We start from the raw sequence: 24,108 nt of genomic DNA, 5'->3' as shown, positions 1-24,108 counted from the left end.
TGTATTTATTTAATCTTCCATTTATTGACTCTCACCATGACAAAGCTCCATTGGCATGGAAACAAAAAAGAATATATCACTTTTATACGAAGCTGGGATCATCAGAAAACCAATCTATAGGGATGAAAAATATTTCCTGGTGGATGGCTGCGTAGAATTATTATAAGCTTTGAATCACTGAAGGTTATGGACTGTATCTTGGAGTTTTATTGATCCTCAAACATTCTGGGCAGGCAGTGGGGCGGATGGCCAAGGACATGACAGCCAAGTCTTCCATCTCCACATCTCTTGTTCTACTCCGCCACTGCCCTCCGCCATTTCCTCTCTCTCTCTCTCTCTCTCTCTCTCCATTGTGGAAAAACAAATTTTCTATTTTTAGTGTGAGCTCCGGTTGTCCAAAGCACTCCTTCTTCTCCAATACACACACACACACACACACATATACACACACATCGTATTTCCTGTCAGGTCGAAACTGTCTCTGCAGAGGCCATAGCCCCCTATAGAATCCAGTCTGATTGGGCGCCACAGTCAGCCAATAAGGTTATGACCTCTTAATCCTGAAGACAGACTTCACGTAACTCAGAGAAGCCCAGAGTTGTGTGTGTGCATGTGCGTGTGTGTGTGTGTGTGTGTGTGTGTGTGTGTGTGTGTGTGTGTGTTGGAGATAAGAAGTTAGGTTTAAGGAAAGGCAAAATCCATCAATCTGTGATGTTCAATGCATTCCAGGCATTATTTTGTGATGATGTGATGTACTTTACCTTTTTGTTGTACGCACTTATCCTGAACCTGCCTCGTCTACTTCTACTTCAGTTAGTGATTTTATACATTTCCCATAATCCCTTTCGACACCTCCCAGAGACATGCCTGAACTTGTTCCATTCAGCTGTGGGTTATACATGTAGGTGGAGAGAGCGATAGCGTTAGTGATAGTAACAGTAAGAGCAAGAGAGTGAGTTTTTCTCGTTGAGAAAAAGTGAGAGTCGCACCCCTTACTTAAAACTCAACATGTCATGTGGCTGCATTGCATTCTGGTCTATTGAAGCCACTGTCAGTAGAGAAATTGGTCTCTCTGCCTCTCCTACGATGGATTTCTCCCTGCATGGTTGTTGAACGTCGGTACAAAATGGTGCGTCTAGAAAGGAGCTCTCCTTCTTTGATTCTGCAGGACTGACAGCAAAACCTGACATTTACCATTGATGTTTTAGATTGCTTACATTTGGCCAGTTAACCAAGACTTGGAAAAATACACCACCAAACAACAAATTTGTACCAGAAAAGAAAGATACGCTGAAGATGTTTTGAACAGTGTTGAAGTGTTTTAGAGTGGGTTTTTCCTTTTAGGTTATGCATGCCAATATAGTGGTAAAAGGTAAGGTTAGGGTCAGGGATCATGGAACAAAATCAATAGAAGACGCAGTACAGATGCAGTATGGTCGTGTGTGTGTGTGTGTATGCATGTACGTGTCCAGAGAGAGTGCTGTTAAATCAGTCCTCGCCTGATGACCCTTTTCAGTCATCGACTGAAGAGGGTCAACGCCCGCAGGATCGACGCCCGCAGCCATGACAGGGTGAGTCAGCACAAAGGTGACAGATGTTAAGATGCTTGACATGGAGGGGAAACACAACTCTCCTGTAGGGTTGTCAAAAGTATCGATACTTTGATAAGTATCGATACTAAAAAATGTAAATGGATACAATACTCATTTGCAACAGTATTGTAGTGGTGGTAGGTATTAATGGTGTCTGATATCAATATAATTTAGAGTTAGCTTCAATGAGAATTAAGAACGGGGCACCAGATAACAGACAACATCAACAGGTCTCATCTGAAGGAGTGAATTCTCTGCATGTTTGAATTTAAACCCACACAATGAGCACAGGAGGTGACTTTATGCAATAATATATTTATTACTAAACTAAAGCACACTCAATAATCAGGTAAATACAAGTGAATATAGAACAGTATATACAAGAGGTATACCTATGAATTGTGATGAATCAATGGCAATAGGAATAGATGATCATGTGAATATACAACACTGATAATTAAACCAATATTTTAGCAGACACAATCATGGAAGATGAGCAGTGGAAGACATGAGTCAGCAAGATAGGAATAAAGGGGCGACAGTATAACTATCAGGAAAACTGACTCAAATGAATCTTTGAATAACTGAATGGTTACTATAACTATAGGGAGCCGTAATAAAGTGTGTGATATGTGTGTGAAGTGTGAATGTAATGGAATAGCTATGTGTGATGTATGATATGATGCCCAGCGGACAGTGATCAGTACATACGATGAGGGAGATGAAGCACGCTGAGGCCGGGAGGCTGTGAGGAGTCTCGGCTCGACGAGGTGCTGGAGGATGAAGATCCGACGTCTGTTCAGTTGATCTCAGCAGGCCGCAGCAGGGTGAAGCACGCAGGCTGGAGCACGCAGGCTGCTGGACAGGGCTATGGGTCTCTCAAGGCTAACGCCGACCCACTCTGGAGGTGCCGATGATTCTTCAGAGTTAAACTCAGCAGGATAGCTGATAGCGAGGTCGTAGCAGGCAGGACACACAGACACCGTGCTGGTGTGTGTGTGGTGTGTATTTGTCAGGCAGACAGGCAAGGCAGCAAGGCTCTCTTCACTGTTTAGGATGAAACAGGCTTTCTAACTTGGTTTGTGATGATGATGGAGTTGAGTCTGTCTTTGGAGACAAACTTTGGAACAAAGTTGTTGTCAGACTCCGTTAGCACACGTGTCACGACCACGTAAAGTGCATGAAATCCGCATTGGAAATGTGTGTGTTTGGTTTTGTTGTGATCAGTTGAGGGGTGTGTGCGTGGGCTGGCATGTCTAGTGTTACGGCTCATTACATATGCATGAAACCCTAATTTTGGTTCCCAGATCTGTCCAATATAATTCACCGTCGTAACATTAACATTATTAAACTCAGCACAAATTCCTGAACACTTTAATATCAAACATGGCTATCTAAGCCCCATGTAAAGATAAAGAAATTGAATAATGCAAATAACTATTATATAAAACATCACAGTTACACATAAAATTAGACATATACATTAGAGTCCACCACAATGTGATACCCAAGGTTTCATGAGTCTGTATCAAAGATTTCTTCTGATTTTGGACACATTCCAGTGGGTGTCACTTCAGACTCTCTGGCGCCTAGGGGCTCCTCAGAGACAGGCTGGGTGTTGGTGTTTTACGGTTGTTTACCGAGTCTGTTTCTTGGTACCATCCATGAAGAGTGAAAATGGAGTGATTTAGTGAGTGAGTGAATAGAGGTCAGTGGCCTCCTTTACGATCCAACCACTTTCCAACCACCTTCCTGATCCGTTATCAGGGACGAGGCTCACACAGGATGCAAGGCCCTTCCACATGTGTGATGACAATGACGGTGTGGGTGCAGTTACTACAGTATCAATACCAGCAGTGCTTTCTCTTAATGAAAAATCAAACATATTATTTTTCCGCCTCCACTAGCCACACACACACACACACACACACACACACACACACACACACACACATACCCTGCACCGCTGCCCACAGCCCCTCCTCTCACTAGTAGAAGTCAGCTGGGTTGTTGCCTCAGTCAGCAAACAATGCTACAGAGTGGTGCAGACGAAGGGGGGCAACACGTCAAACTTGGCGAAGCACCTTAAGGACCGACACGCCAGTCTATATAAAGAATTTCGAGAGGTTAGCGAAAGCTCCCGTTTCAACATCACTGAAGCATTAAACATTTATCATAAACGTTAACGTACCCTGCACATCATCCGTTTTAGTTTAGTAAAGTTTAGTTTAGTTTAGTTTTAACGTTAGCTACAGAGCTAGCTAACGTTATCAAGTAGGTTTGCCAGATGCCCGGTTTTCGACCGGACTGTCCAGTTTTCAGATGCATTGTCTGGGCCCAGTCAGAAGGCTCGACCGGACTTTGAAATGTCCGATTAAAATCATTCTGTCAATAATAATCCACTAACTCTAGCCCTGCTGATTTTTCCCTATCATTGGTGGGTATCTGTTGCTTCAACAAGCTGAAAGTGTTCTGATAGGCAGATGAGTAGAGCAGGGTAATCTGCTGTGTAAGTGCAAAGTTTTGATGAGTTTCATCGGGCCTACGTTATGGAGAAGCGTGTATCTGTCTGTCTGTCCGTCCATCTGTCTCATTTGCACCGGGATTTCCCCCTGCGTTGTCGGATATTAAGGGACTAGTTTGGGTCTCTGTGTCTGTGTTTTTTGCTTAGTTGCTTACAGTCTATGCTGCAGAGGCCAGGAGGCAATATGATGTTTCACATGCTTGTGCAGTATAAGCTCACTCCCCTCAATAAAAAAGAGCAAATGACGGCGGTCATTGAAAAGATTGAACATTCCTTTTTTTTCCCCCGTGGTATCGAAAATGGTATTGCATGTCGATATTTTCCTGGGTATTGTATCGAAGTTAGAAATTCTAGTATTGTGACAGCCCTACTCTCCTGACCCCCTAACTTCTCCTCCCCTCTCTCCTCTGGACTTCACAAGACCCCTTTGATTAAGTTGGTTTGAAAGATGAAGAGGAGCACATGGTTAATTCATCTTCCCCACATTATGTTTTAATCATTCATGTCTTGCTGGAACATGCTGGAATGGCCAAGGAAGAGAAAGGAGATGAAGGACGAGTTTCGACTGGCTTGACTTTCTTCATGGCTTGACTACTTCTTTCCAACTCTGATCTTTACCAAAGGATATGAAGATACATCAAAATGTCATGAATGTTTTAAACACTTATTTTAAAGGTTGGCGTTTTCACCCGAACTGTGATAGAAAATACAGTGTTACTGGACTGTGTTTTTTTCCTTTCATTATACATTTCTTTCTCCCTGATGAGAGCATTCATGCTCATAGAGTATTTGATAAATGGTCATTCTTGGCATACACAAAATGCAGCTGCATTTATGTTTTGGGAAGATAACATATGGTTATTTTCTGATGTGCCCAGCAGTTGAATGGCCCTGACCTGCGCATGTGTTGGCCATTTTCCAGCAGGCTTCTGCCTGGACAGCAATTAAAGTCATTTGGAGCGGACAGGGAGCTCATGACTCATTACATATGCTTTTGCATGGAAAAGCCTCCAAGGGGCATTCTCCTCCAGTGTGCCAATGCTGCCACTTGGGGGATGGTACAAACTGGATAACACTCTAATTATAAGACTCACTATGAAAAATGTCTTCTGCAGTGCTGGAAGGAATGACATTAAACCAAGATTTTACCTTATTTTACATGAGCTTCTTCTGTCCACAGACACTATAGTTAGTTTGTCAATAGTAGCATATGTGCAATTACTGTATAACTGTACACAGTATTATTTTTCAGTTGTATTTTTTTTGACAAGTTTTAAATATCCTAGCCACTGTAGGGGAAAGCTAGTGGCAATACGCTCAAGAAAGTCAGGTTACACTATGAATGCCCTGCAGAAATTGTGTGGCCTGCAAAGGCAACTGTTCAGAAACTGAGAGAAAAAAAGATTGATTTTGACATTGACAGCAATGTGTTTTTGACATTATATAAAGCATTATCTGGCATTATTTTGCTAGGTTGTCAACAACCGTGGGAAAAAAAAAGATTGAAATACACCATGTGCATTTTTATGCTGTAACCTGTGTCAACACTCTTGCTGACTGGACAAGGTGGCCCATCTGTGCCTCACGTGGCTGATCCTGGTGGACCTCCCCTCTCGACTACTGTAACCTGTTCACAGTCCTGCCTCAGTGGAGCGCATACTGACAAATAGACAGAGGGAGGGAGAGGGAGGAGGGAGCGGTAGAGAGGAAGAGATAGAGAGAGGACAGAGAGAGAGAGAGAGAGAGAGGGGAAAATGTTGATAGGGAGAGAGCAACAGACAATGGGGGGAAAGAGAGAGGAAAGGATAAAGGGAGGATATGGCGAGAGAGGAAAAACAGAGAGAGAGAGAGAGTCAGCGCAGTGTGTCTAATCTCCCTTCAGGGGCGGTGGTGGAAGGATGCCTTCTATGACAGATAAACTCATCCGACAGCGGGCTCTAAATGACAGTCACCCACTGCGCCCAACTGGGCCCCGAGTCTCCACAGCATCTGGCAAAGGGAAGGAGGCAGCACCAAGTTTTTGTATAGCTTTGGTAGAAGAAGATGGTGGTGTTGTCGGTGGGGTGGGGTGGGGGGGCGCAGAGAAAGAGAGAGTAGAGTAATGTTTGCTCCACTGTGGCGAACGCAGATGGGGAAGGAAGCAGCAGGAGGTGTTGTTTTCATTCTCTGTGCTCACGATGCAGCTCTTCTTTCCCTGTCTCTCTCTCCCTCTTTCTCTCTCTGTTGAAGATTGTTTAGGTCTTTAGAGAAGGCAGGACTAGCCATCTGAACTATTCACTGCCTCATTGTCTTTGCTTTGTGGCTTTTGATTGAGATTATGCACACAGGAGTCCATGCATGAACAAGCCTCTGTCTCCCCAATTCCTTTGGAGTACGCCTACCTCACACTACATTAGCGAAGGGGAAATTGCCTTTGAAAACCTCTGCAGCTATGCATGTTTTTTGTCAAGGCTGCGCTGCCTGTAACACTTTCTCTCTTTCTTTCTCCTACTTATTCTTTGAAAAAAAAGCAAACTTTGGTAAATTGTGAAGACGTGTCTGTGGAGAGACCTCGAGAAAATTGACTTTGTATTTGAAATGAAACCTATTCCGGATGGTGATAGTCCCTTGCTTTGAAATGGCGCCCTCTCACACCCAAACTCTCGCTTGAGTTTACCAAAGAAATTAGATCCTCTCACACACATCTTGAAATTGACATTTCAGAGTGTGTGTGTTTGTCTCCACCCCTTCCAAAGATGGTCTTTAGTATTGAGTGGATGTTTCCGGAGTGTGCAAGGGGACAAGGTGTCAGAGGCCGAGTGTGTGTGTGTGTGTGTGTGTGTGTGTGTGTGTGTGTGTGTGTGTGTGTGTGCGTGTGTGTGTGTGTGTACTTTCCTGTATCTGTGTGACACAGTGAGCGGTCTTTTATCTGCAGTATTGTTTGGGAGCAGCCAGACATACCAACCTGGGACAGACCTTGAGAGTCACTGTGACATTTGAAAACAACCTCCCACTGTCTCCCAAGATAGACAATATATCTGTCACTTTCTCTCACTCACTGTCTTGTCCTCTATACTCCCATGTATCTCTCTGCTATCTCCCCATAGATAGAGATATAGATATAGATATACAGTAGATATAGATATAAATATAGATATAGATATAGATATATAGGTGCCTATGTATCTACCTACACTACCAATCAAAAGTTTGGACACCCCACATCTTTCTTTATTTATACTATTTTCCACATTTTAGATTAATAGTTAAGACATCAAATCTATGAAAAAAGTGTTAAATCAAAACTATCTTATATTTTAGATTCTTTAAAGTAGCCATGCTTTGCCTTGATGGATAGGCAAAGGCTTTGGAAAGGCATCAACACACATACGTCAACTTCACTGTTTATATTTGTCTAAGTAACAAATTTCAAGCATGTAAGCATAAGCCTTTAGATCAAAATGGCTTTAAGATAATGAAAAACATAATGCATTTAATCAGGTGTGTCCAAACTTTTCACTGGTAGTGTATATCTGCTGCTTCTCTCTCTGACACATATTCATGCTGTTTCTCTATGACAAATTAAAATGCGTACAAACGCCAGATTTGGCATCACATCACTCACCTCCACCACTTTGCATACACACCATCGCTGCATTTATCAGCAACCATCACGTTCAAACGCACGCAATTAGAATCCTAAAAAGCCACATAAAGGCGCCATGATAAACGAAATCTGGGTCTTTGATCGTGCACTCAGGCGTGCTTTTAGCGTGCGACATGCATCGGCATGCATGCACGGTTCCCAACATGCGAGGCATCGGCATAATCTTTAGAGCCCCTGATTAACATTAATGTGTTTCTCAGAATTACGTTGGCATCTCCTTGCATTCCAATAGCCTAGATTTCATGCCTCCTCTCTGCAGGCAGCCCTGTTAATTGTGAGAGAAGAGAGAAGCGTGCTATCTACCAAGCCTTTGATATGCACTTATCTTTTAGCAGTTTCGTATTATGGAAAAGAAAATTGCCTTTAAAAATGACTGGTGCCTTATTACTTTTGGGCCAATTAATTTGATGAAAAATAAAGCCTTGGAAATAGTGAGGAAAAAAATAATTATGGAGAATAATTGACAAGGAAGGACAAGCATGCAGGGAGGATATAAGCAGATGTAAATGCAAATGTCTTTTTTGTAAAGCTCATAAGTAATAGGTCATAAATAACAGCTAGTGATTACTATCGTTTTCGCACAGGCCTCATAGCATTTACATATCCTGAAGTATAGGTCTCGCTCTGGAAAGGGGAGACGGTGTTTGAAGACAGCTTGCCCTGAAAGTGTCCAAAGCGTTCAAGAAGTAGGGCACTTGCTGATCCTGCCTCAACATTCCTTCAAGTGGGAGAGACAGACCGACCTAGATTTCCTCCTATTTATTCAGCCATTTTAGGTGCTGGCTATTCAAGTCTCCATTTCAGTGCTCTCCTTCCTCTATTTCCGTCTTCTCCACTGCTCGATACTGCTACGTTCACCCATTTGTTCCATTTGTTTGCTCTTTATTTCTTTCTTTCTTTCTCCCCCTTCCCTTGCCCCTCCTCCCTCCCTCTCCTGCCCTATCTCCATATTATCCCTCCATCTGAAAACATACATGAAGGTGTCTCTGAAGAGCAATGACACATTTAGACAGCAAGGGAGATGCCCCATGCTGCCTAGCAGCAGGGGGTCTGATAGCTCGACTTATCTCAAAGAAAACCTAGCGTTACCCACTCCCAAATGTTCCTGTTGACAGAAAACGACCATCTTATCTCTTTTATACAATCCTCTATTCATCCCCCGCTGATACGTAGATGCACTATCTCTCCACACTGAAGAATAAAGCCCATCGATTGGTCTTGCTTTCAGACGTCTTTAATCAATCATCATCTAAGCTCATCATCTGTTTTATGGATGTGCCAGGGACTTTGGTGTGGTAATGGTTGATTTAACATGGCTCTGATGCACTGGATGTGGTCACGCATTGAAAATGAATAAATGTGAGATGAGACTTGGACTGTTGACCAGTATCAAGCTGACATGACAGCCATGCATGCACAGAGACAGCATATGCTGCCCGGTGTGGCGTCTGAGCCATCGCCGCGGGAGAGTTGTTATGAGTCTGACATTTTGTCCATGCAGATACATTAAATGTGTCCATACATTAAATGGGTTCAGCCCTCGATTATAGTTTGGTGTACAGCAAGAGGGTTCCAGGTGAAGCTACCTGATTAGTTGTAGCTGATGACTGTGATGGAGCCATGAGCATCTTGAACTCCTTCAACTTACATTTCCCCTGAAGTCTCCTTCAAGTTAGAATTTTGTTTTTTTTCCATACTATACGAGAATGTCACATATATATTTTGTATCTACTCATTCCAATGCTTCATTGAAGCTATAGCTGCTTATATTGAGTGAACTATTCAAACCCAAGACACCATTTTTTATTGCTGTGCCATCACACCAAATGGAAAAATCTAGATGTCCTGTGCATCATTTTATACACATTTCCCTGTAGCTCAGCATGATATATTTAGTATCTTTGGAAACCTTGCAATAATATAAATAAACTTCTGTGGGTTTAAATAAAGCTTGGCCACACAACCTGCATTTTTAATAATGGACCCACCGGTGGGCTTTAGAAGAGGCTTTAGATGTGATTGTATTCAGCGGTTGGTTTGTATTGTATTGTATTATTAAGATAGTGACTGACAGTGATGTATCGGTTTTTTACCAAATCCCACATGCCGCATAGCCTTGCAAGATATTCCTCTATTATAGCAAATGTTTAGAATGTAGGAATTCAAGTCATTATCTTGCCCAAGCATAATCTCTCCAAGTTGAAGCAATGAGACTGCAAGTAGTTTAAATTCAAACAGGAGCAATTGGTGTCCACTGTACTTTGTGGAGAGGGAGCGACCCACAAAAGTGATTTTATCAAAGTGAGCCGACTCTCCTCTTCACTACAGTATCAACGATGGAGAAATGGAATAACAAAGACAAAAAGAGTCTGGCTGGGACCAGGGTGCCTAATGCACTCTCAGTTAATCATTCTCCAGCTCTCTCTTCATGTCATATCCTCTCTCTCATTCAACAGTTTCTGTTTCTATTTTCCACCTTCATCCTTTCCTCATTTGCCCCCCATTTTTCTCTTGCCCTTCTCTCGATCTTTCTCTTTCTCTCTCTCTCTCTCTCTCTCTCTCTCTCTCTCTCTCTCTCTCTCTCTCTCTCTCTCTCTCTCTCCCTCTGTCTCTCTCTCCTTCCATCCCCACTACCTTCATCCCTGACACCTCAGCAGGCAAGGTGGTGGGTATAGTCTTGATCCCGGGCAGGTTACCCTTGGCAACAGACCACCCGCCCCTCAGCTGCCAGCGTGTTTCGGGACTATCCAACTAGCTTTGGCACGAATGTTGTCAACCATCTGCCCCCCAGCAGAGAACAGAGGAGGCCTTTTTTTCTGCCTCATCATCTCCTGTGATTGGGGAATGAGGCTCGTTCCTCCCCTTCGCCCTCTGCATCGCGAGACCTGACACTGCAGGCAAGGCATCAGAACGGCGTCTACTGCGTGTAGCTACTGTGGATGCCAGCAATTAGCATTAGCATTTTAACACCTGTTTCTGGGTACGTGGGTGTTAGCACCTCTAATTTTAATGTGGGATGCAGAGACAACATTAGACAAACAAGGACCATGACAAAGAAAACAACCATGTTTTTGTGTGTGTGTGTGTGTGTGTGTGTGTGTGTGTGCGTGCACACGCACATGTGCACGTTTGTGTGTTTACATTCGTCAGCCCGTCTGTCTGTGCCTGGAAGTGCGTGCCCAGAATACTACTGTATGTGTACATAAACAGATGGAGGGGAAGCTGCTTCTCTCTCTCTCTCTCTTTCTCTGCCTCTCTCTCTCTCTCTCTCTCTTTCTGAGATTTGTGGTCCAAGCTTTGCTCGATGTTCAAAGGCAAGAAGATCCAAGCGATTGTGGCTATCGGCGACAAGAGAGAGTCCCTCCGTCCATGTCATTATAATGGAAAGAGTCTCTCTAGCAAGGCTTCCACCCTCTGTGTGCATTATCTGGTTGGATTGCAGAATGTGTATCTCTTGCTCCAATAATTACATCCAATTTTTGATTGCGAGGATGTGCGGCTCTCTGAAATAGCCACTGTTGAGTCACACATTTTTTTTCCTCTTCCTCATTTTTTTTTTTTTTTTTTGTCCCTGCCTTTCTCTCGATTTTATCATGCTTCAGATATCGCCCCAGACATAGTAGTGAGGGCTTGGAAAATACAGAGAGGGCAGCACTTCAAACAAGCTGAAATCTCATGTGCGTCTGTTCAAAGGATTTCACCCCGTCACTCTTTGTGAAGCAGCTGGAGCGATGCGTGCACCAAAGTGACTGAAGGTATTCGCTATGGGAAAACACATTGAAAGGTCACAGAGAAAGCTTTTTGTTTTTTTTCCATAGTTTGGCTGGTGTCATTTTCTCTTTTCTTATTTCCATCTCTCTTTTCTAAATCGACTTCTTTCTTTGTTTAAAGTATAAAGACTCTAGTCAGTTCTGTTTAATTAAGAAAGTGTAAAGCGAGGGATTTTGCTTGCTGAAATTGTTTTGTTTTTTTAGTATACAAATTATACTTCTGGAGGTTGTTCTTCATTTGAGGAAAAATAAGAGAGGAGAAAACGTGGGATGAATTGTGTCTCCACTTGATTTATGGTGCGCAGTTTCATTCTGGGTCTACCAAATAGAAAGTGCTCGAATTCAGCAGCACATTAAATTAAATATCTGCCGAACAGATTCTAATTTGATCACCAAGCTGTTTCAATTTCATTAGCCTAGTCCCTAATGGACTTTCACAGCATATTATTCCATCTAGCACAAATCCTATTCATTGGCTCTTTTTTTTTTTTTTTTTAATGAGTCCCCTGTCGCGCAGGGACCATGTGGCACAGTGTGAGGTCACACAAGACCTGCTCTTTCTTAAATGGACGATGGAATAGACCCTTGGTGACTTCAGTGAGCAAATGAAATAAAACTTTAGATTTATGGCTGGCGTCTCCCAAACAGCTGTTGCAAAACATCAGTCTAATTGTTGAGTATTAATATGAACATGCAGAATGTGTGTGTGTGTGTGTGTTTTCGTGCGTGTGTGCGTGCGTGTGTGTGTGTGTGTGTGTGTGTGCAAGCGCGGGCCCGCTGAGACCCGCTGCTTTTGCAAATGCCCTGATTACATGTTGCTGGTGGCCGACGCGCCCTGCATTATGATGGTGCAGATGAAGTACTGTAGCGGCAGGTCAGGCTATGAGACAGATGAAAATTCATGGCTGATGTTTTACCACGCTTCTGTGGTTTAGCAGGCTCGTAATTATGCAGCACGCGTTATAATTACTTCTGCCGTGCGGTATTCAAACTGTAGACAACAGAGAGAGATGGAGCAACACTCAGCATCTTTTCAGAATATACTTAACAGGTTGTGAGAGCGTCTGGGTTAATGTATGGACCTGGTTTCTCTGAATGGTGTACTTTTCCTTTTTGACTGGAAAACTGTAATTACAGTTGTAACAGAGTAATATGTAGCCATTTATTTTATGAAAGTCTATAATTATATTAAAGTTGAGCAGTCGATAGCTACTTCTTTTCAGTATTTCTTGTGGGCCATACTGCAAACCTTATGATCACATATCAGCGAATGGCTTGAATTTAGGATTGGGTTGTTTGGACGTAGCAATATTGCATATTAGCAACTAAAAACTTTAATACTACTATTTTAATACTTTCCTGTAAACCAGAACATTTAAAAACAAGCTATATTTTTAGCAAGTATGCCAAGATTTACAGTACAAAATACCTTAAACAGTGTGCTTTAGTGCTCAGAATTAGGTACGGATGCTTTGACCATGGGTTCTTTTGGGAGACAGTGCCTTTACTCGGACAATATAGCCAAGACACATATATAAAGTGTGGTATATGATTAGGATCAGTGCAGTGTCAGTGCTCTCAGTTCCAAGAGGCGGAAAGTGATAGTATAGACCCGGCGAGGACTCTGCGGTAACACTGATAAATGTTTTCACCAGACCGTCCGCCATTAGTGTCAGGGCAAGTTACAGCCACAAGAGCGGACAAACAGGAAATAGAGAAAGAGTGGGCGTAAATAATTGATAAGGCTGACCCTGCGCGATTCATATTCTGCGGCAAAGGATCAAAGAGCGAGGCTCAGAGTTTGACATTGAGCCCGAGCGCAGGAGTCAAAGCCATTACCTTCCCCACAATGCCGCTGCTTGTGTTTATATTAAAAATGCAGTGGCTTCTTTCTTCTTTAGTCTGGGTGTGGAGGCTAACGCTGGCTGGCACTCCTGGGCATTAACCAACTGGCTAATGGACTCACCGGCATTACGCACGCAATTACCTACAGTAGCGCTAAGTTAAGTGAGGTGGAGGCCATTTTGTTCCTGTCCATTCGATGAAGCTGTTCCTGGCTCTCTCAGGTGTGAGAAATAGCCTGTGTTAGGCCTCTGGGTTCTTTTAGGTATGATCAATATTTCAGAAGCACCAGGCCTTTGTGCCTTGTATCCTCCCACATCGCCTCTCACCACAGCTCTGCAGCCGATTATGAATGTTTAAATGAATGTTTGAGTGAATTAATGATTCATGGAAATTCACAGTTTTCAGAGGAATGTTTATTTGAATAGTGCATTAAGGTACATCAAGACTGTCGCGAGACAATGCTAGGAACCCTGGGTCCCACTCCTCCGCTTCTAATTTATTAAAGTAAAACCATACCTACTCTGCTCTATTAAAACCTGCTCTACCTTTCCAAAATAAGTGCTTTGATCTGTCCCTTGTCTCCAAGTAGCACAGTTACTGTGTCACTGCTATGAGTAGCTGCATTAATAAGAGGCTGCATGTGTATAAAACTGTGCTTTATTTAAACACAAAGTATGTATAATTTATTTCCCTTACAGTACGTCTATATGCTTTACCTCTTTCAGAGAGAACCAGCCAAAACCAATAATTACCTATAATGCTGTACGTAGCTTAATTAAACACTTGGCCCTCGCTCAAGCTTTAAGCTCAATAACCAGGTCATTATTTTCAGCTTGGAGTGGAGGTGTAAGTATACCAGGCTCTCTGGATGAATTTGCAAGACACCTAGGATGGCTAGAGATGTGTTCCAGTGATTCACAGCAACTTTGGTTGGACACGACAATTTAATTTATTGGGGAATTGGAGACTGCATGCATTGCTGACATGCATTTAGATACATGTTCATTGCATATTTTGTAACTAGGGCCAATTTCAAGACGATAACAACGCTTCCTACCCTCCAAATACGCCAAGCCTCTCTCCAGCCTGGGGCCCGCAGAATCATTAGTACATTGGGTACATCTGAAAACGACTCATAGGCCTGTAGAGGAGCTGATCGCACACAAACCTCCCCTCATCAGCCTCTAACATCCTATCCTTTAGCAAATTTCTGACTTGAGACTGTGACGCACACAAGAGCCGACAGCTACAAATCACTTCGCAGTCCATGAGTTATATCTGTCAATTACTGACGATAAATGGCTCTGGCGCTATGAAGGCCAGGTGCATCAATCCACTGCGTCTCACGCTGTCCTAGCTTCTCCAGCCTATTGATTCTGCCTCCACTGCTTCCATGATCCAGTTTTGATGGCCCCTGACTGCAAAAGCTAACTTGAGCGCTGATGTCAGATGAAAGGGTGGATATGTAACCCAAACTCCTACCCAGGGAAATGTTCACATTTTTGATATCAGATCTTCCTCCCTCCCAGCTGAGACTTAATATAGATCCACTGGACTCATCCCGCTACAACTACTCTGTGCCCGTACCAGATTTCAATCAAGGTTTGATTGCAATGCAATACCTTTTGTGGAGAAAAAAAAACTCCCGCTTTAATAACATCCTCTGACCTTAAAGTGCTTTCAATGCACATCTCCTTACAGAGGCCACCTGGCTCAGTCCAAGCACATAAATTCATCCATTTTCTCTCTGTCTTGCTACCTCTTTTGTCAGCTTTTTTTTTTCCCTGGCAGAGCTAAATGCGCTAATTCTACCCATCTCACCTCCGTAAAATAGCTTTCAGATGTATGTATCTATCTGGGCCTGTGGCTTAGCAGAATGACCATTCAGCGAGATGGGGATGGGGTCTATTGTGAGCAGCCGATCCCCTGTACAGCAGCTGTCTGCTAAGGGCTGTGATGGCTGTCTGCAGGATCGCCCACCGCTGCTTTGAGTGATTCTCTCTCGTTCTCTCTGCCTGGGGCGCTCCATGTGTTGGAGGCATTGATCGGCCCTGAATTGGATTGCGGCGGGCCTGATTACTGGTGTCAGTGTGTGCCGGGTCACGTGGGACCACTGGAGCTCCTCGTGCCTAGCCTGGGCTAGCTAGTGCCGGAGGGGGGTGCAGCGTAACTGCAATTACATTTATCAGTCTTACTTACATAGATCGCGAACACACACACACACGCCCACACACAGTGTACACTGAAGAGACGCACAAACACACATCATCCTGCAGCAGGACCCTGCCAACATAATTTCATTCTGTACCTATAGCAATGAAAGAGTGAGTGCTCATGTTAGGCATCAAACAGTGTGTGGGGTGTGTGGAGGCGTGTTAGAACATAAAAGTGCTTTAACGCAACATACCAGTTAATTACCACTCTCTCCACTATAATTTGATATTTAATGTAGAGTGTTTGCTGTGAGAGTGAATGAGATTGAATGCTTGGACTTGTGTTTTTTGCCATATGCGGCTATTGAAACAAAGATTCTTCGGCACAAGGTTACACTCTGTGACTTTGTGTGTGTGTGTGTTTCTGTATCTGCTTGTGTGTATGTTTGCGTGTGAGTGCGCGCGTGTGGGGAAGTGATTCTCCCCGCATCATTTGTTTACCCCTGGAATAGCGGCCATCATCTTTTCCACTAAGAGAACAATAGCCATTTTTCCCCTTTGCTCAGGAGACAATGAAGTGCCTTCCCGCCTCGCGAGCGACAGGCCAATAAAAAACGTAATTGGATCTGTCAATCAAACGTTGCTGCAGCGCGGGGGCGGGCAGGCAGGTGGGTGGCGGTGGAGGCGGGAGGGTAGCTGGACAACAGGGGTGGCGCCGAGAAAAAGAGAGAGAGAGAGAGAAAGAGAGAGAGAGCTGTGCCATTTGAAAAGCACTGCCACACAGTCGTCTCTGTACACACTGCCCTGAGGCACACAGTAACGGTTGCAGAGGTGTATGATTGTTGTGTTTTGTTGTTTGTTTGTACCAGGGCCAGGGGGGTGACGATCTGTCTTTGTTTGTAGGTATTAGTGGGTCGGTGATGTGGCTTTGATGCGACTACACAGGAGAGCCGGGGCTGCCAGAGTCTCTGAAGGTCACGGTGGATGTACTAGAGCTGATGTGTCTGTCTGTGTTTTGTATGCGTCTAGGCCGTCAGACATGTTGTTTTTTGTTTTGTTTTTTTTCTTACTGGGGAATGGTCCTGTCATTAGTCAGGAGGAGCAGGGTGCTCTAGTAGTATTTTTCACGGTACAGCACACACACTGAACATCACCTTGTCACATTAAATCATAAACATGTTTGTGTGTGTGCTTACCTTCGCCTGTCTGGGTGCAGAGAATGTGTGTGTGTGCGTGTGTGTGTGTGTGTGTGAGAATGCACTGTATGCTTACGCGCATGCATGTACTGTGTGGTTATGCATTTTTCTGTTGTTCTAAGTTTTAATGACAACTACTTAAATTAAGAGCCCTTTTACAGCCTCTCTGACTGAGATGTTAAGTGGGTGTTGAGATATTCTGCTTGTCTCACTCCCACTCCGAGCCCTACCTTGGCTTTTAGAAGATGGGTTTCTCATGTCTTTAGTGCCGTTCTTCTTCCATTATCGGCCACGCTGGAGATTGTTACGGAGGAGAGACGCTCTGCCGTTCTGCGCATTATGGTCTCAAGCACACTGTAATGTCATGCCATATCTCTTTTTTATGAATAGACAAAGATTGTTTTAGCTGTAAGTATGAGGCATAGGATATAGTGCAGGTCCTCGGGCCACTTTGGTAGTTAAATGGACTTGCCTGGGAAGCTACAGTATGTGCAGTGGCTTCATGGTGTCAGTGCACATTGGTTCGTTCTACTCTGCACTCTACTGGCTCTCCAGCGCCTGAAAACTGTAACTTCGTGAACTTCCTTGTGGACTCACTGTACTTAAAAACAAGACAAAAATATAGTGTTTACCCACTCCAAACAAGGTGGCAGTGCCCCTGTGCAGCTGAAAAATGCGAACAAACAAAAACAGCACTCTACTAATTGAGAGGTATGAGGTGAGAGCTTAGTTTGGTTTCTACCAAGGATTCCAAGGTACTCTAGTTAGAGCAGGTACAAACAAACATGATGAAAAAGCTCTTATTTATTTTCTACTGACCTCATATTTACTTACATTTCCTTCCCATAAATACAGCGAGAATGCAGAGAAGACTAACTGAGCATAAGGTCTTGCCAGGGAAAATCAATCTAAGGATCTGGCCATGAATTTATCAACACAAACTGCATTTTTGAGGTGCACACTCACTGTAATTATTTTCCCCATACTGAGATGACATCTTAAATTTGATTGCCTTGAGCACTATCTCTAAGGTATAAACTTTTAAAATATGATGTAGTGGTGGTGGGTGGTCTAATGCCAAGCAATAATCTTCCACTTCAGAGCACAGTTGAGGATGTAAAATTGTGGTGAGCTGTGTTAAGTATAGAATGGCATCATTAAGTGCTCTCCTATAGTAATTAGGAGAGCCTATTAACATTAAATACAGGTCAGCAAGTTTAAGTGTTACGCCATTTTAGTTGGAGCAGTCTAGCAATGCTATTTGTCAGGCAAGCAATGCAAAGTTTAACTTGACATTATCAAGCTCTGTGTTCTAACAGTTATCTACACAGTGCCACTGTCTCAGCTGATCAATTAACAACACGTGTCAGCCCCTGTGCAAGGCTTCCTAATTTTGGTTTTGTTATGAGAAACGGTCCCTCTGCTCCGGGCCTCTAAAGTAGGTAATTACACTGAGAGATTCCCTGTGGAGGATTAAAACAAATGACATAGAAAACACAGCCCTTCCCCAAACCCTGCCTCCGCTCTTAAACCCTTAGCTTGTAACGCCTACATGCCCATGAATACGCAAGCAGCCGCAATAAAACACACTGGCAGCTCATGAAAATTAGTGGGGTTGAGGGGAGTCAGGCAGTGATGGTGAGGGATCACGATCTATGGATGTGGTATAACTGGCTTAGTGTTAAGAACTAAACAAAACATATGGTATTCATACAGTTTGTAAAGGTTGCAGCAGAAAAGGCATCTGTCCTGCCAGTTTTGCAGTGACAGGCTGCAGGGTGCATTACTCATCATTACAATCTCTGCTGGCAGCCTATTTTCATCACATTACAGTGGTATAATGAAGCGTAGCGAGCTAGCATCCTCAGGTTCTCTGGGTGGTTTACCATTAGCACCAGCCAAAGGCATTTGTCCAAGTCGTTCCATTCAACTTTTTACAGTCAGTTTATTGTATAATTAATTAGCTACTGCACAACAATAGGTGGAGTCATTGGTACAGTAGCACTCACAAACTTCAAATTTTGCTGGCTTCGACAGTCTGACAGATATGAAGGGAAGTGCATTTACAGCTCACTGAGCTTTCAGAATGGTTTGCATGGCAAAAGCCAATTCTGTAATTTATATAATGTCAATGATTTGTTCACCCTCAGGATTCACACAAGGCTGGAATCAGCTTACTAACTGCTTGCTTCTCCGCTTCTCTCTGTCTGCCTTTCCCAGGAGCAAGGCAAAGTAGGTGTGACATTCAACATTGGGACAGTGGACATCAGTGTTAAGGAGACCACCACAGCGGTTAACGATGGCAAATACCATCTGGTTCGATTCACCAGGAACGGGGGCAACGCCACCTTACAGGTGGACAACTGGCCAATCAACGAGCACTTCCCCACAGGTACTGCACCTCTCTGCCTGTCTTCAAAATGTATAACCTTTGAACTCTTGACATTCTGTCTTATGATGAGTTTCTGTGAGAATTATTGTAAATGGATAGTTGAAATACCACTGGACATCACCTATTTGTTTAATAAAAGGGCACCGACAAGGAGAAAAATGCAGCCCATGCCCGTAGACTCTCCCATTTTCCCACTGCCCAGAATGAATCATCTCAGAACATGAGAGCAGGCTAAGAGGCCAGCAGTCACACAAGATGGCACATGCTATGCTTCTGTGCCAGTCCATGCCACAAAAAAAAACAATCCATTCATGGCCCGACACCTGACTCCACAGGAGAAAAGCAGACCAAACTAGAGTCTTTTGTCTTGCAAGAGGCATTAGCCAGGCGACATCTGGCCAGTTGGTTTCAGGGAGGGATTGAAAGACACAGAGAGGCGTTTGGTCGGCGGGTAAGAGAGGAAAGGATGGAGGCAAAAACCGAGGGTGGCCTGCTGGCCAGATAAAGCTGCTGCCTGCCTGTATCTCTCATTCCCAGGTCAGCAGAAGCAGCACAGCGGCAGAATACAAATAGGGTCATCAAAGGCAGCCCGCTCCATTTGGAGGCTCAGGCACTCCCTTCATTTGGAACAGAGATGTGCTGCTCAGCTAGCTAGGTGAGAGAGGAAGAGAGAGAGACAGAGAGAGAGAGAGAGAGAGAGAGTGAGAGTGAGAGGGAAGGAAAAAATCCTCCACTGCTTCTACTTTACAGTCCATTAAATTGAATTGGCTCTCCCGCGCTTTGATATCTGTGTCTCCTTGCCAGCCAACATAGGAGAGGCCACCTTTGTTTCCTCTTCCCCCATTACCCACTCTTCAGTTTCACTTAGTCAAACAAAGCAGACAGACAGGGAAGCAACATGGCACAAAGCGGCAGTTGAGACAAGCATATGGTGACATCATAAGATAAGATGAAGGGAAACTGAGCCAACAACAAATAATTGGACCTAGAGGGAGATAGAATAAATAGAAAATGTTGAAGATGGAACATTTTAACAATTCGCAAATAAACTGTAGTAACGTACTGTGGAAGTAACATATAAACAGAAATGTGTCCAGGAATTGAAATTGGGCATCATTAGCTAAAATACCACATTACAATTGAAGCCATTTAACTAGTACTGGGATGTACAGTACAAAATGTGTATTGTCGCAAAGAAGAGACTCAGGTGTTTTCAAACTGACACATCATTTGCGTGTACTTTTGAAATGAGTAATGAGTAATGCATTATTTTTTTTTGAGTCATGAGCCCAACGCTGGTCTTATCAGAAGTTTATTTTTTCATACGCTTACCTATGTGTTTGCTGAGCATCGGATACCTACTGCTCAGCTTGTAGCCGTTGTAAAATAGGGTTGAGCCTCCTGTTTTGACGGGCTGCCATACCTGCCTAAAAAAAATCACTTCAATGGCTTTCAGTGAGCGCCACATGGTGTAAATGCTGCATCAGAAGCTTTTCCAAACAAACAAAAAAAAAAAAAACTTAAGGGAGGAATCGCTGATGCTATCCAATGGTGAGGAGCGAACAAATAGGAGTTGATCCCTTTCACTTCTCAGACCTGTGTCTCAGCAGCCCTACAGCGAGCTAGTTGCATCCCTTCACTGAGGACAGGGCAGCAGCCTCTCCTGGCATGACCTGGCACTCTGTTTGGTTGGGTTCAATGGGAGTGCAGGTGATGTTAATCTCTTCTGTCTTTGGCTTTCTTTTGCCTTTGGCTGTCCTTCGCTTTTCTTTGACCAAACAAAGTCAGACGTGTTTCATAACTATATTCCAGCCATACCGATGCTGGGAAATACTCTGAACCTTCGTAACATGTGGCACACGCATGCACAAGAGTGATTATACTCTCACAGTCAGGGTTAGGATACTGTACTTCTCATTCATATAGAGCAGTGGTTCTCAACATGGGGTCCGGGGACCACCAGGGGTACTTAAGGGAATTCCAGGGGGTCCCCAGCAAATTGGTGAATTGTTAAACTGCAGCATTTCATTCACAAGAAGTTAGAGAATGTAGAAGAATGACTATTTTGATCATGGTTTCTCTGTAAAAATATTCTCAGATTTGGGTCTGAGAGACAAAATCTCATCAAAAAGGGGTCTGTGGCCCTAATGTGGACTAAACTAGGGGTCCTTCATATGAAAATGGTTGAGAATCACTGACATAGAGGACTGGAGAGCTACTTCTCACTGAACTGTGCAAAGCTGGCCTTGCCATGTCTCTCTTTCTCTACATCTCTCTCTTGCTCTCTCTTTCTCTCGCTCTCTCTCTCCCACACACACACATGCGCACAAGCTCAAACGCTCCTTGAATGAATAGAACTAATCAAGCGAGGGATGTGATTGCATTGTTCCACAGAATTAATTTTTGACAGACTCCCTTAGTACTCGGCCTTGTATTACACAAGTATCCACCTATCCTTTGTCTTTAAGCAGTAACTTTAAATTGCAATTGAACCATTAACGCCTTTATAATTATCTCTAAGTGCCTTCCGAACCAGTGTTCAGTCGTTGCTTTCTCAACCCTCCATCAATACCCTGTTTCATTCGGTCAATACGTCTGATCCAAGCCAAGTGTCCATTCAAAAATCTCTGATAAATTGTTGAATTTGCCTCTCTGTTTGAGCAATGCACAACAGAAAAAACTGTGGGTTTTTAGCCTTGGATTCCTTCCAAGTGATCCCATTGAGGTTTCTTCCCTATTCTGTCTGCCCGCCATTGTCTGGGGATGGAGTTGGGGTGGGGGGATCGAATACGTGGTAATTTCTTTTTCTCTTCTGCACAGGTAATTTGCAGGACACTCAGTGATAGTAATTCAACGATGATTGATTTTTTTCCCCCCCTCCTTGTAAAGGCGTTGTCATCTCATGAGTAATTACAGGTTAGGGTGCAGACTCATCGACTGCTTTCTCACACTCCTAATGCTTAACTTGAAGGCAGCAGCCGCCACAAGGCTCTCAGGTCGTTCAATAAACAGTTACCGGATCTGGGCATGCCTTCCCTGCATGGTAGGGAATAGGTGAAGACAAAGGTGTTTGTGGACTGCATGTCAGTCAAATCTGCTTGCAAAATAGCCCCGGGCATGAAAATTGGACTTTGGCCCACCAAAGTGTAGGGTCCTTATAATATTTTATATAGCAGCAGGAGTTTTGTTTTTAATTATGAAATGGGCAACATTGGGTCTGATTCACAAGCATTTTCTTTTTCTTACTTTAGCTCTTAAATGTCTTTCTTTATCAATACTTAATCTAAAGGTGATTTACTCGCAGCAATTTTCACAAAATGAGTAGCCATAGTTTATAACATGAAAATGGTACATTTCAATGAGCAATTTTATGCTGAGAAAATGGAGGGACAAGAGTGCGAAGGAGTTCTGTACTTCACAAACCCACTCGACAGTATACCCTCGCTGATCCCATCCAGCAGCGTCTACGTTAAGCTTCCTGCCGCTTGTGTGTGTTGTGTGTCTGAGTGTGTGTGTGTGTGTGTATGTATGTGTGCCTGCCTTCTGTCTCTTTCTTTCTCAAATTATTCTGCCTCTTCAAACAGTGCCCTCTCAGTCCTCCGATCTTTTTATGTCCCCAAATTCCTCTTTATCCACGTTTCTCATCCTTTTTCCAGCCAGTGCTCATCGGAGCTGCGCATCTATTCCACAATCCTGTGTACTTCTGTGACGACCCAAATTACTGCAGGGGCTTCTGTTTGTTTAGCGAGATGGTTCCAATTTCCTTATGTAACACTCTGAATCTCTATCGTCTTTGATTTTGGATTACATGATCTTATTGCGTGAGTTTGAATCTTTGAATCAAAGAATTACTGGACCAAGCCAGGCGAAAATTGTGCATCACAATTTGCCGGAGCTGGCCGAGGTTCAGGAGTTGTCTCGGATGAACGACCATTGGCGTCAGTACGCTACTTGGGCCTCGGGGAAGCTGTGTGTGTGTGTCTGTGTGTGTGTGTGTGGGTGGATGTGTGTGTGTGTGTTTGTAAATGAAATGCAGTCATTCTTTTTAATACCGCCCCTCTCCTTCCCATCATTTATGTGTGTTTGTGTATGTGTGTGTGATGGGGAGGAGAGCGGCGGTCATGACAAGAATGATCCTGTGCTCATTCTCCCACACACACATACACTTACGCACAAGCAGACACACACACACACTCACACAGTCTTCATGCACGCCCTGATGCGCACAAAAATGATGTCATGACTGCCACAACCTGGAAGGGGCACAATGGGTAGCACCCTTTCAAATCATCTGCCAATCTTTGTCTTGAAGTGCAGACAAAACAATTCCTCGGGAGCGAGATAAATCCTCATGCGTCCCCCGGGCCAAACATGATTAGCCCTATCTGAGACACAATCTCTCTGTGGCCTCTGTCACTCTCACAACGCAGACTCAGATAAGCTGAGTGTAGAAGCCGATGGTCTAATTCATCCTTTGAACTCCTTCCATAAACTTCAGAGCGACCTGATAAATGATGAATCTACTCTCTGGCTTTGTCTGACGTCTGAGCGAGAATGGAAGGGGGATAGATAGAGTGAAAGCAATCGGGAGAAACAGAGGGAAACGGGTGAATGGGAAAGAAATGCAGACACTGGGGGAATAGAGAGGCATTTAATAGAGTCGATGACAGAAATGCATAGACTAAAGAGAGAAAAAAGGTGACATATATAGACAGATAGAGAAAAAGAGAGAGGGAATGGGGAGCGAGCGAAAAGTAGATAGATGATGGCAGAATTGTGGCTGTAGCTGAAGAGGCCTGGATTCAACCAAGAAGAGCAAGAAAGGCTGATTGCATAGAAGAGAGACAGAGAAAGAGAGAGAGAGAATAGTAGGGAGCAGATGAAAGAGAGTTGGATAGCTGGATGGATGGTGGGACGAAGAGAAAGAGAGAGAGAATAGAAAGAAACGGGACGGGAAAAGACGAATGAATAGCCAGAGAGAGAGAGAGAG

At 43.7% G+C, this 24,108-nt stretch overlaps 1 protein-coding gene across 1 annotated transcript in view; it reads left to right on the top strand.

Moving 5' to 3' along the window:
• LOC139654065 (neurexin-3b-like) overlaps positions 1-24,108 on the top strand; it is a 263,211-nt gene that overhangs the window by 204,844 nt on the left and 34,259 nt on the right. Inside the window, 1 exon segment of the mRNA XM_071531088.1 lies at positions 18,947-19,118. Coding sequence (XP_071387189.1) covers positions 18,947-19,118 — 172 coding nt within the window.

This window comes from Centroberyx affinis, unplaced genomic scaffold, assembly GCF_046629955.1.
Source record: "Centroberyx affinis isolate AG114_WGS23_722 - 3 ecotype Tasmania unplaced genomic scaffold, CSIRO-AGI_Caff_v1 ptg002030l_1, whole genome shotgun sequence".
Classification (NCBI taxonomy): Eukaryota; Metazoa; Chordata; class Actinopteri; order Beryciformes; family Berycidae; genus Centroberyx; species Centroberyx affinis.
This window is presented reverse-complemented; position numbering and strand designations above follow the sequence as displayed.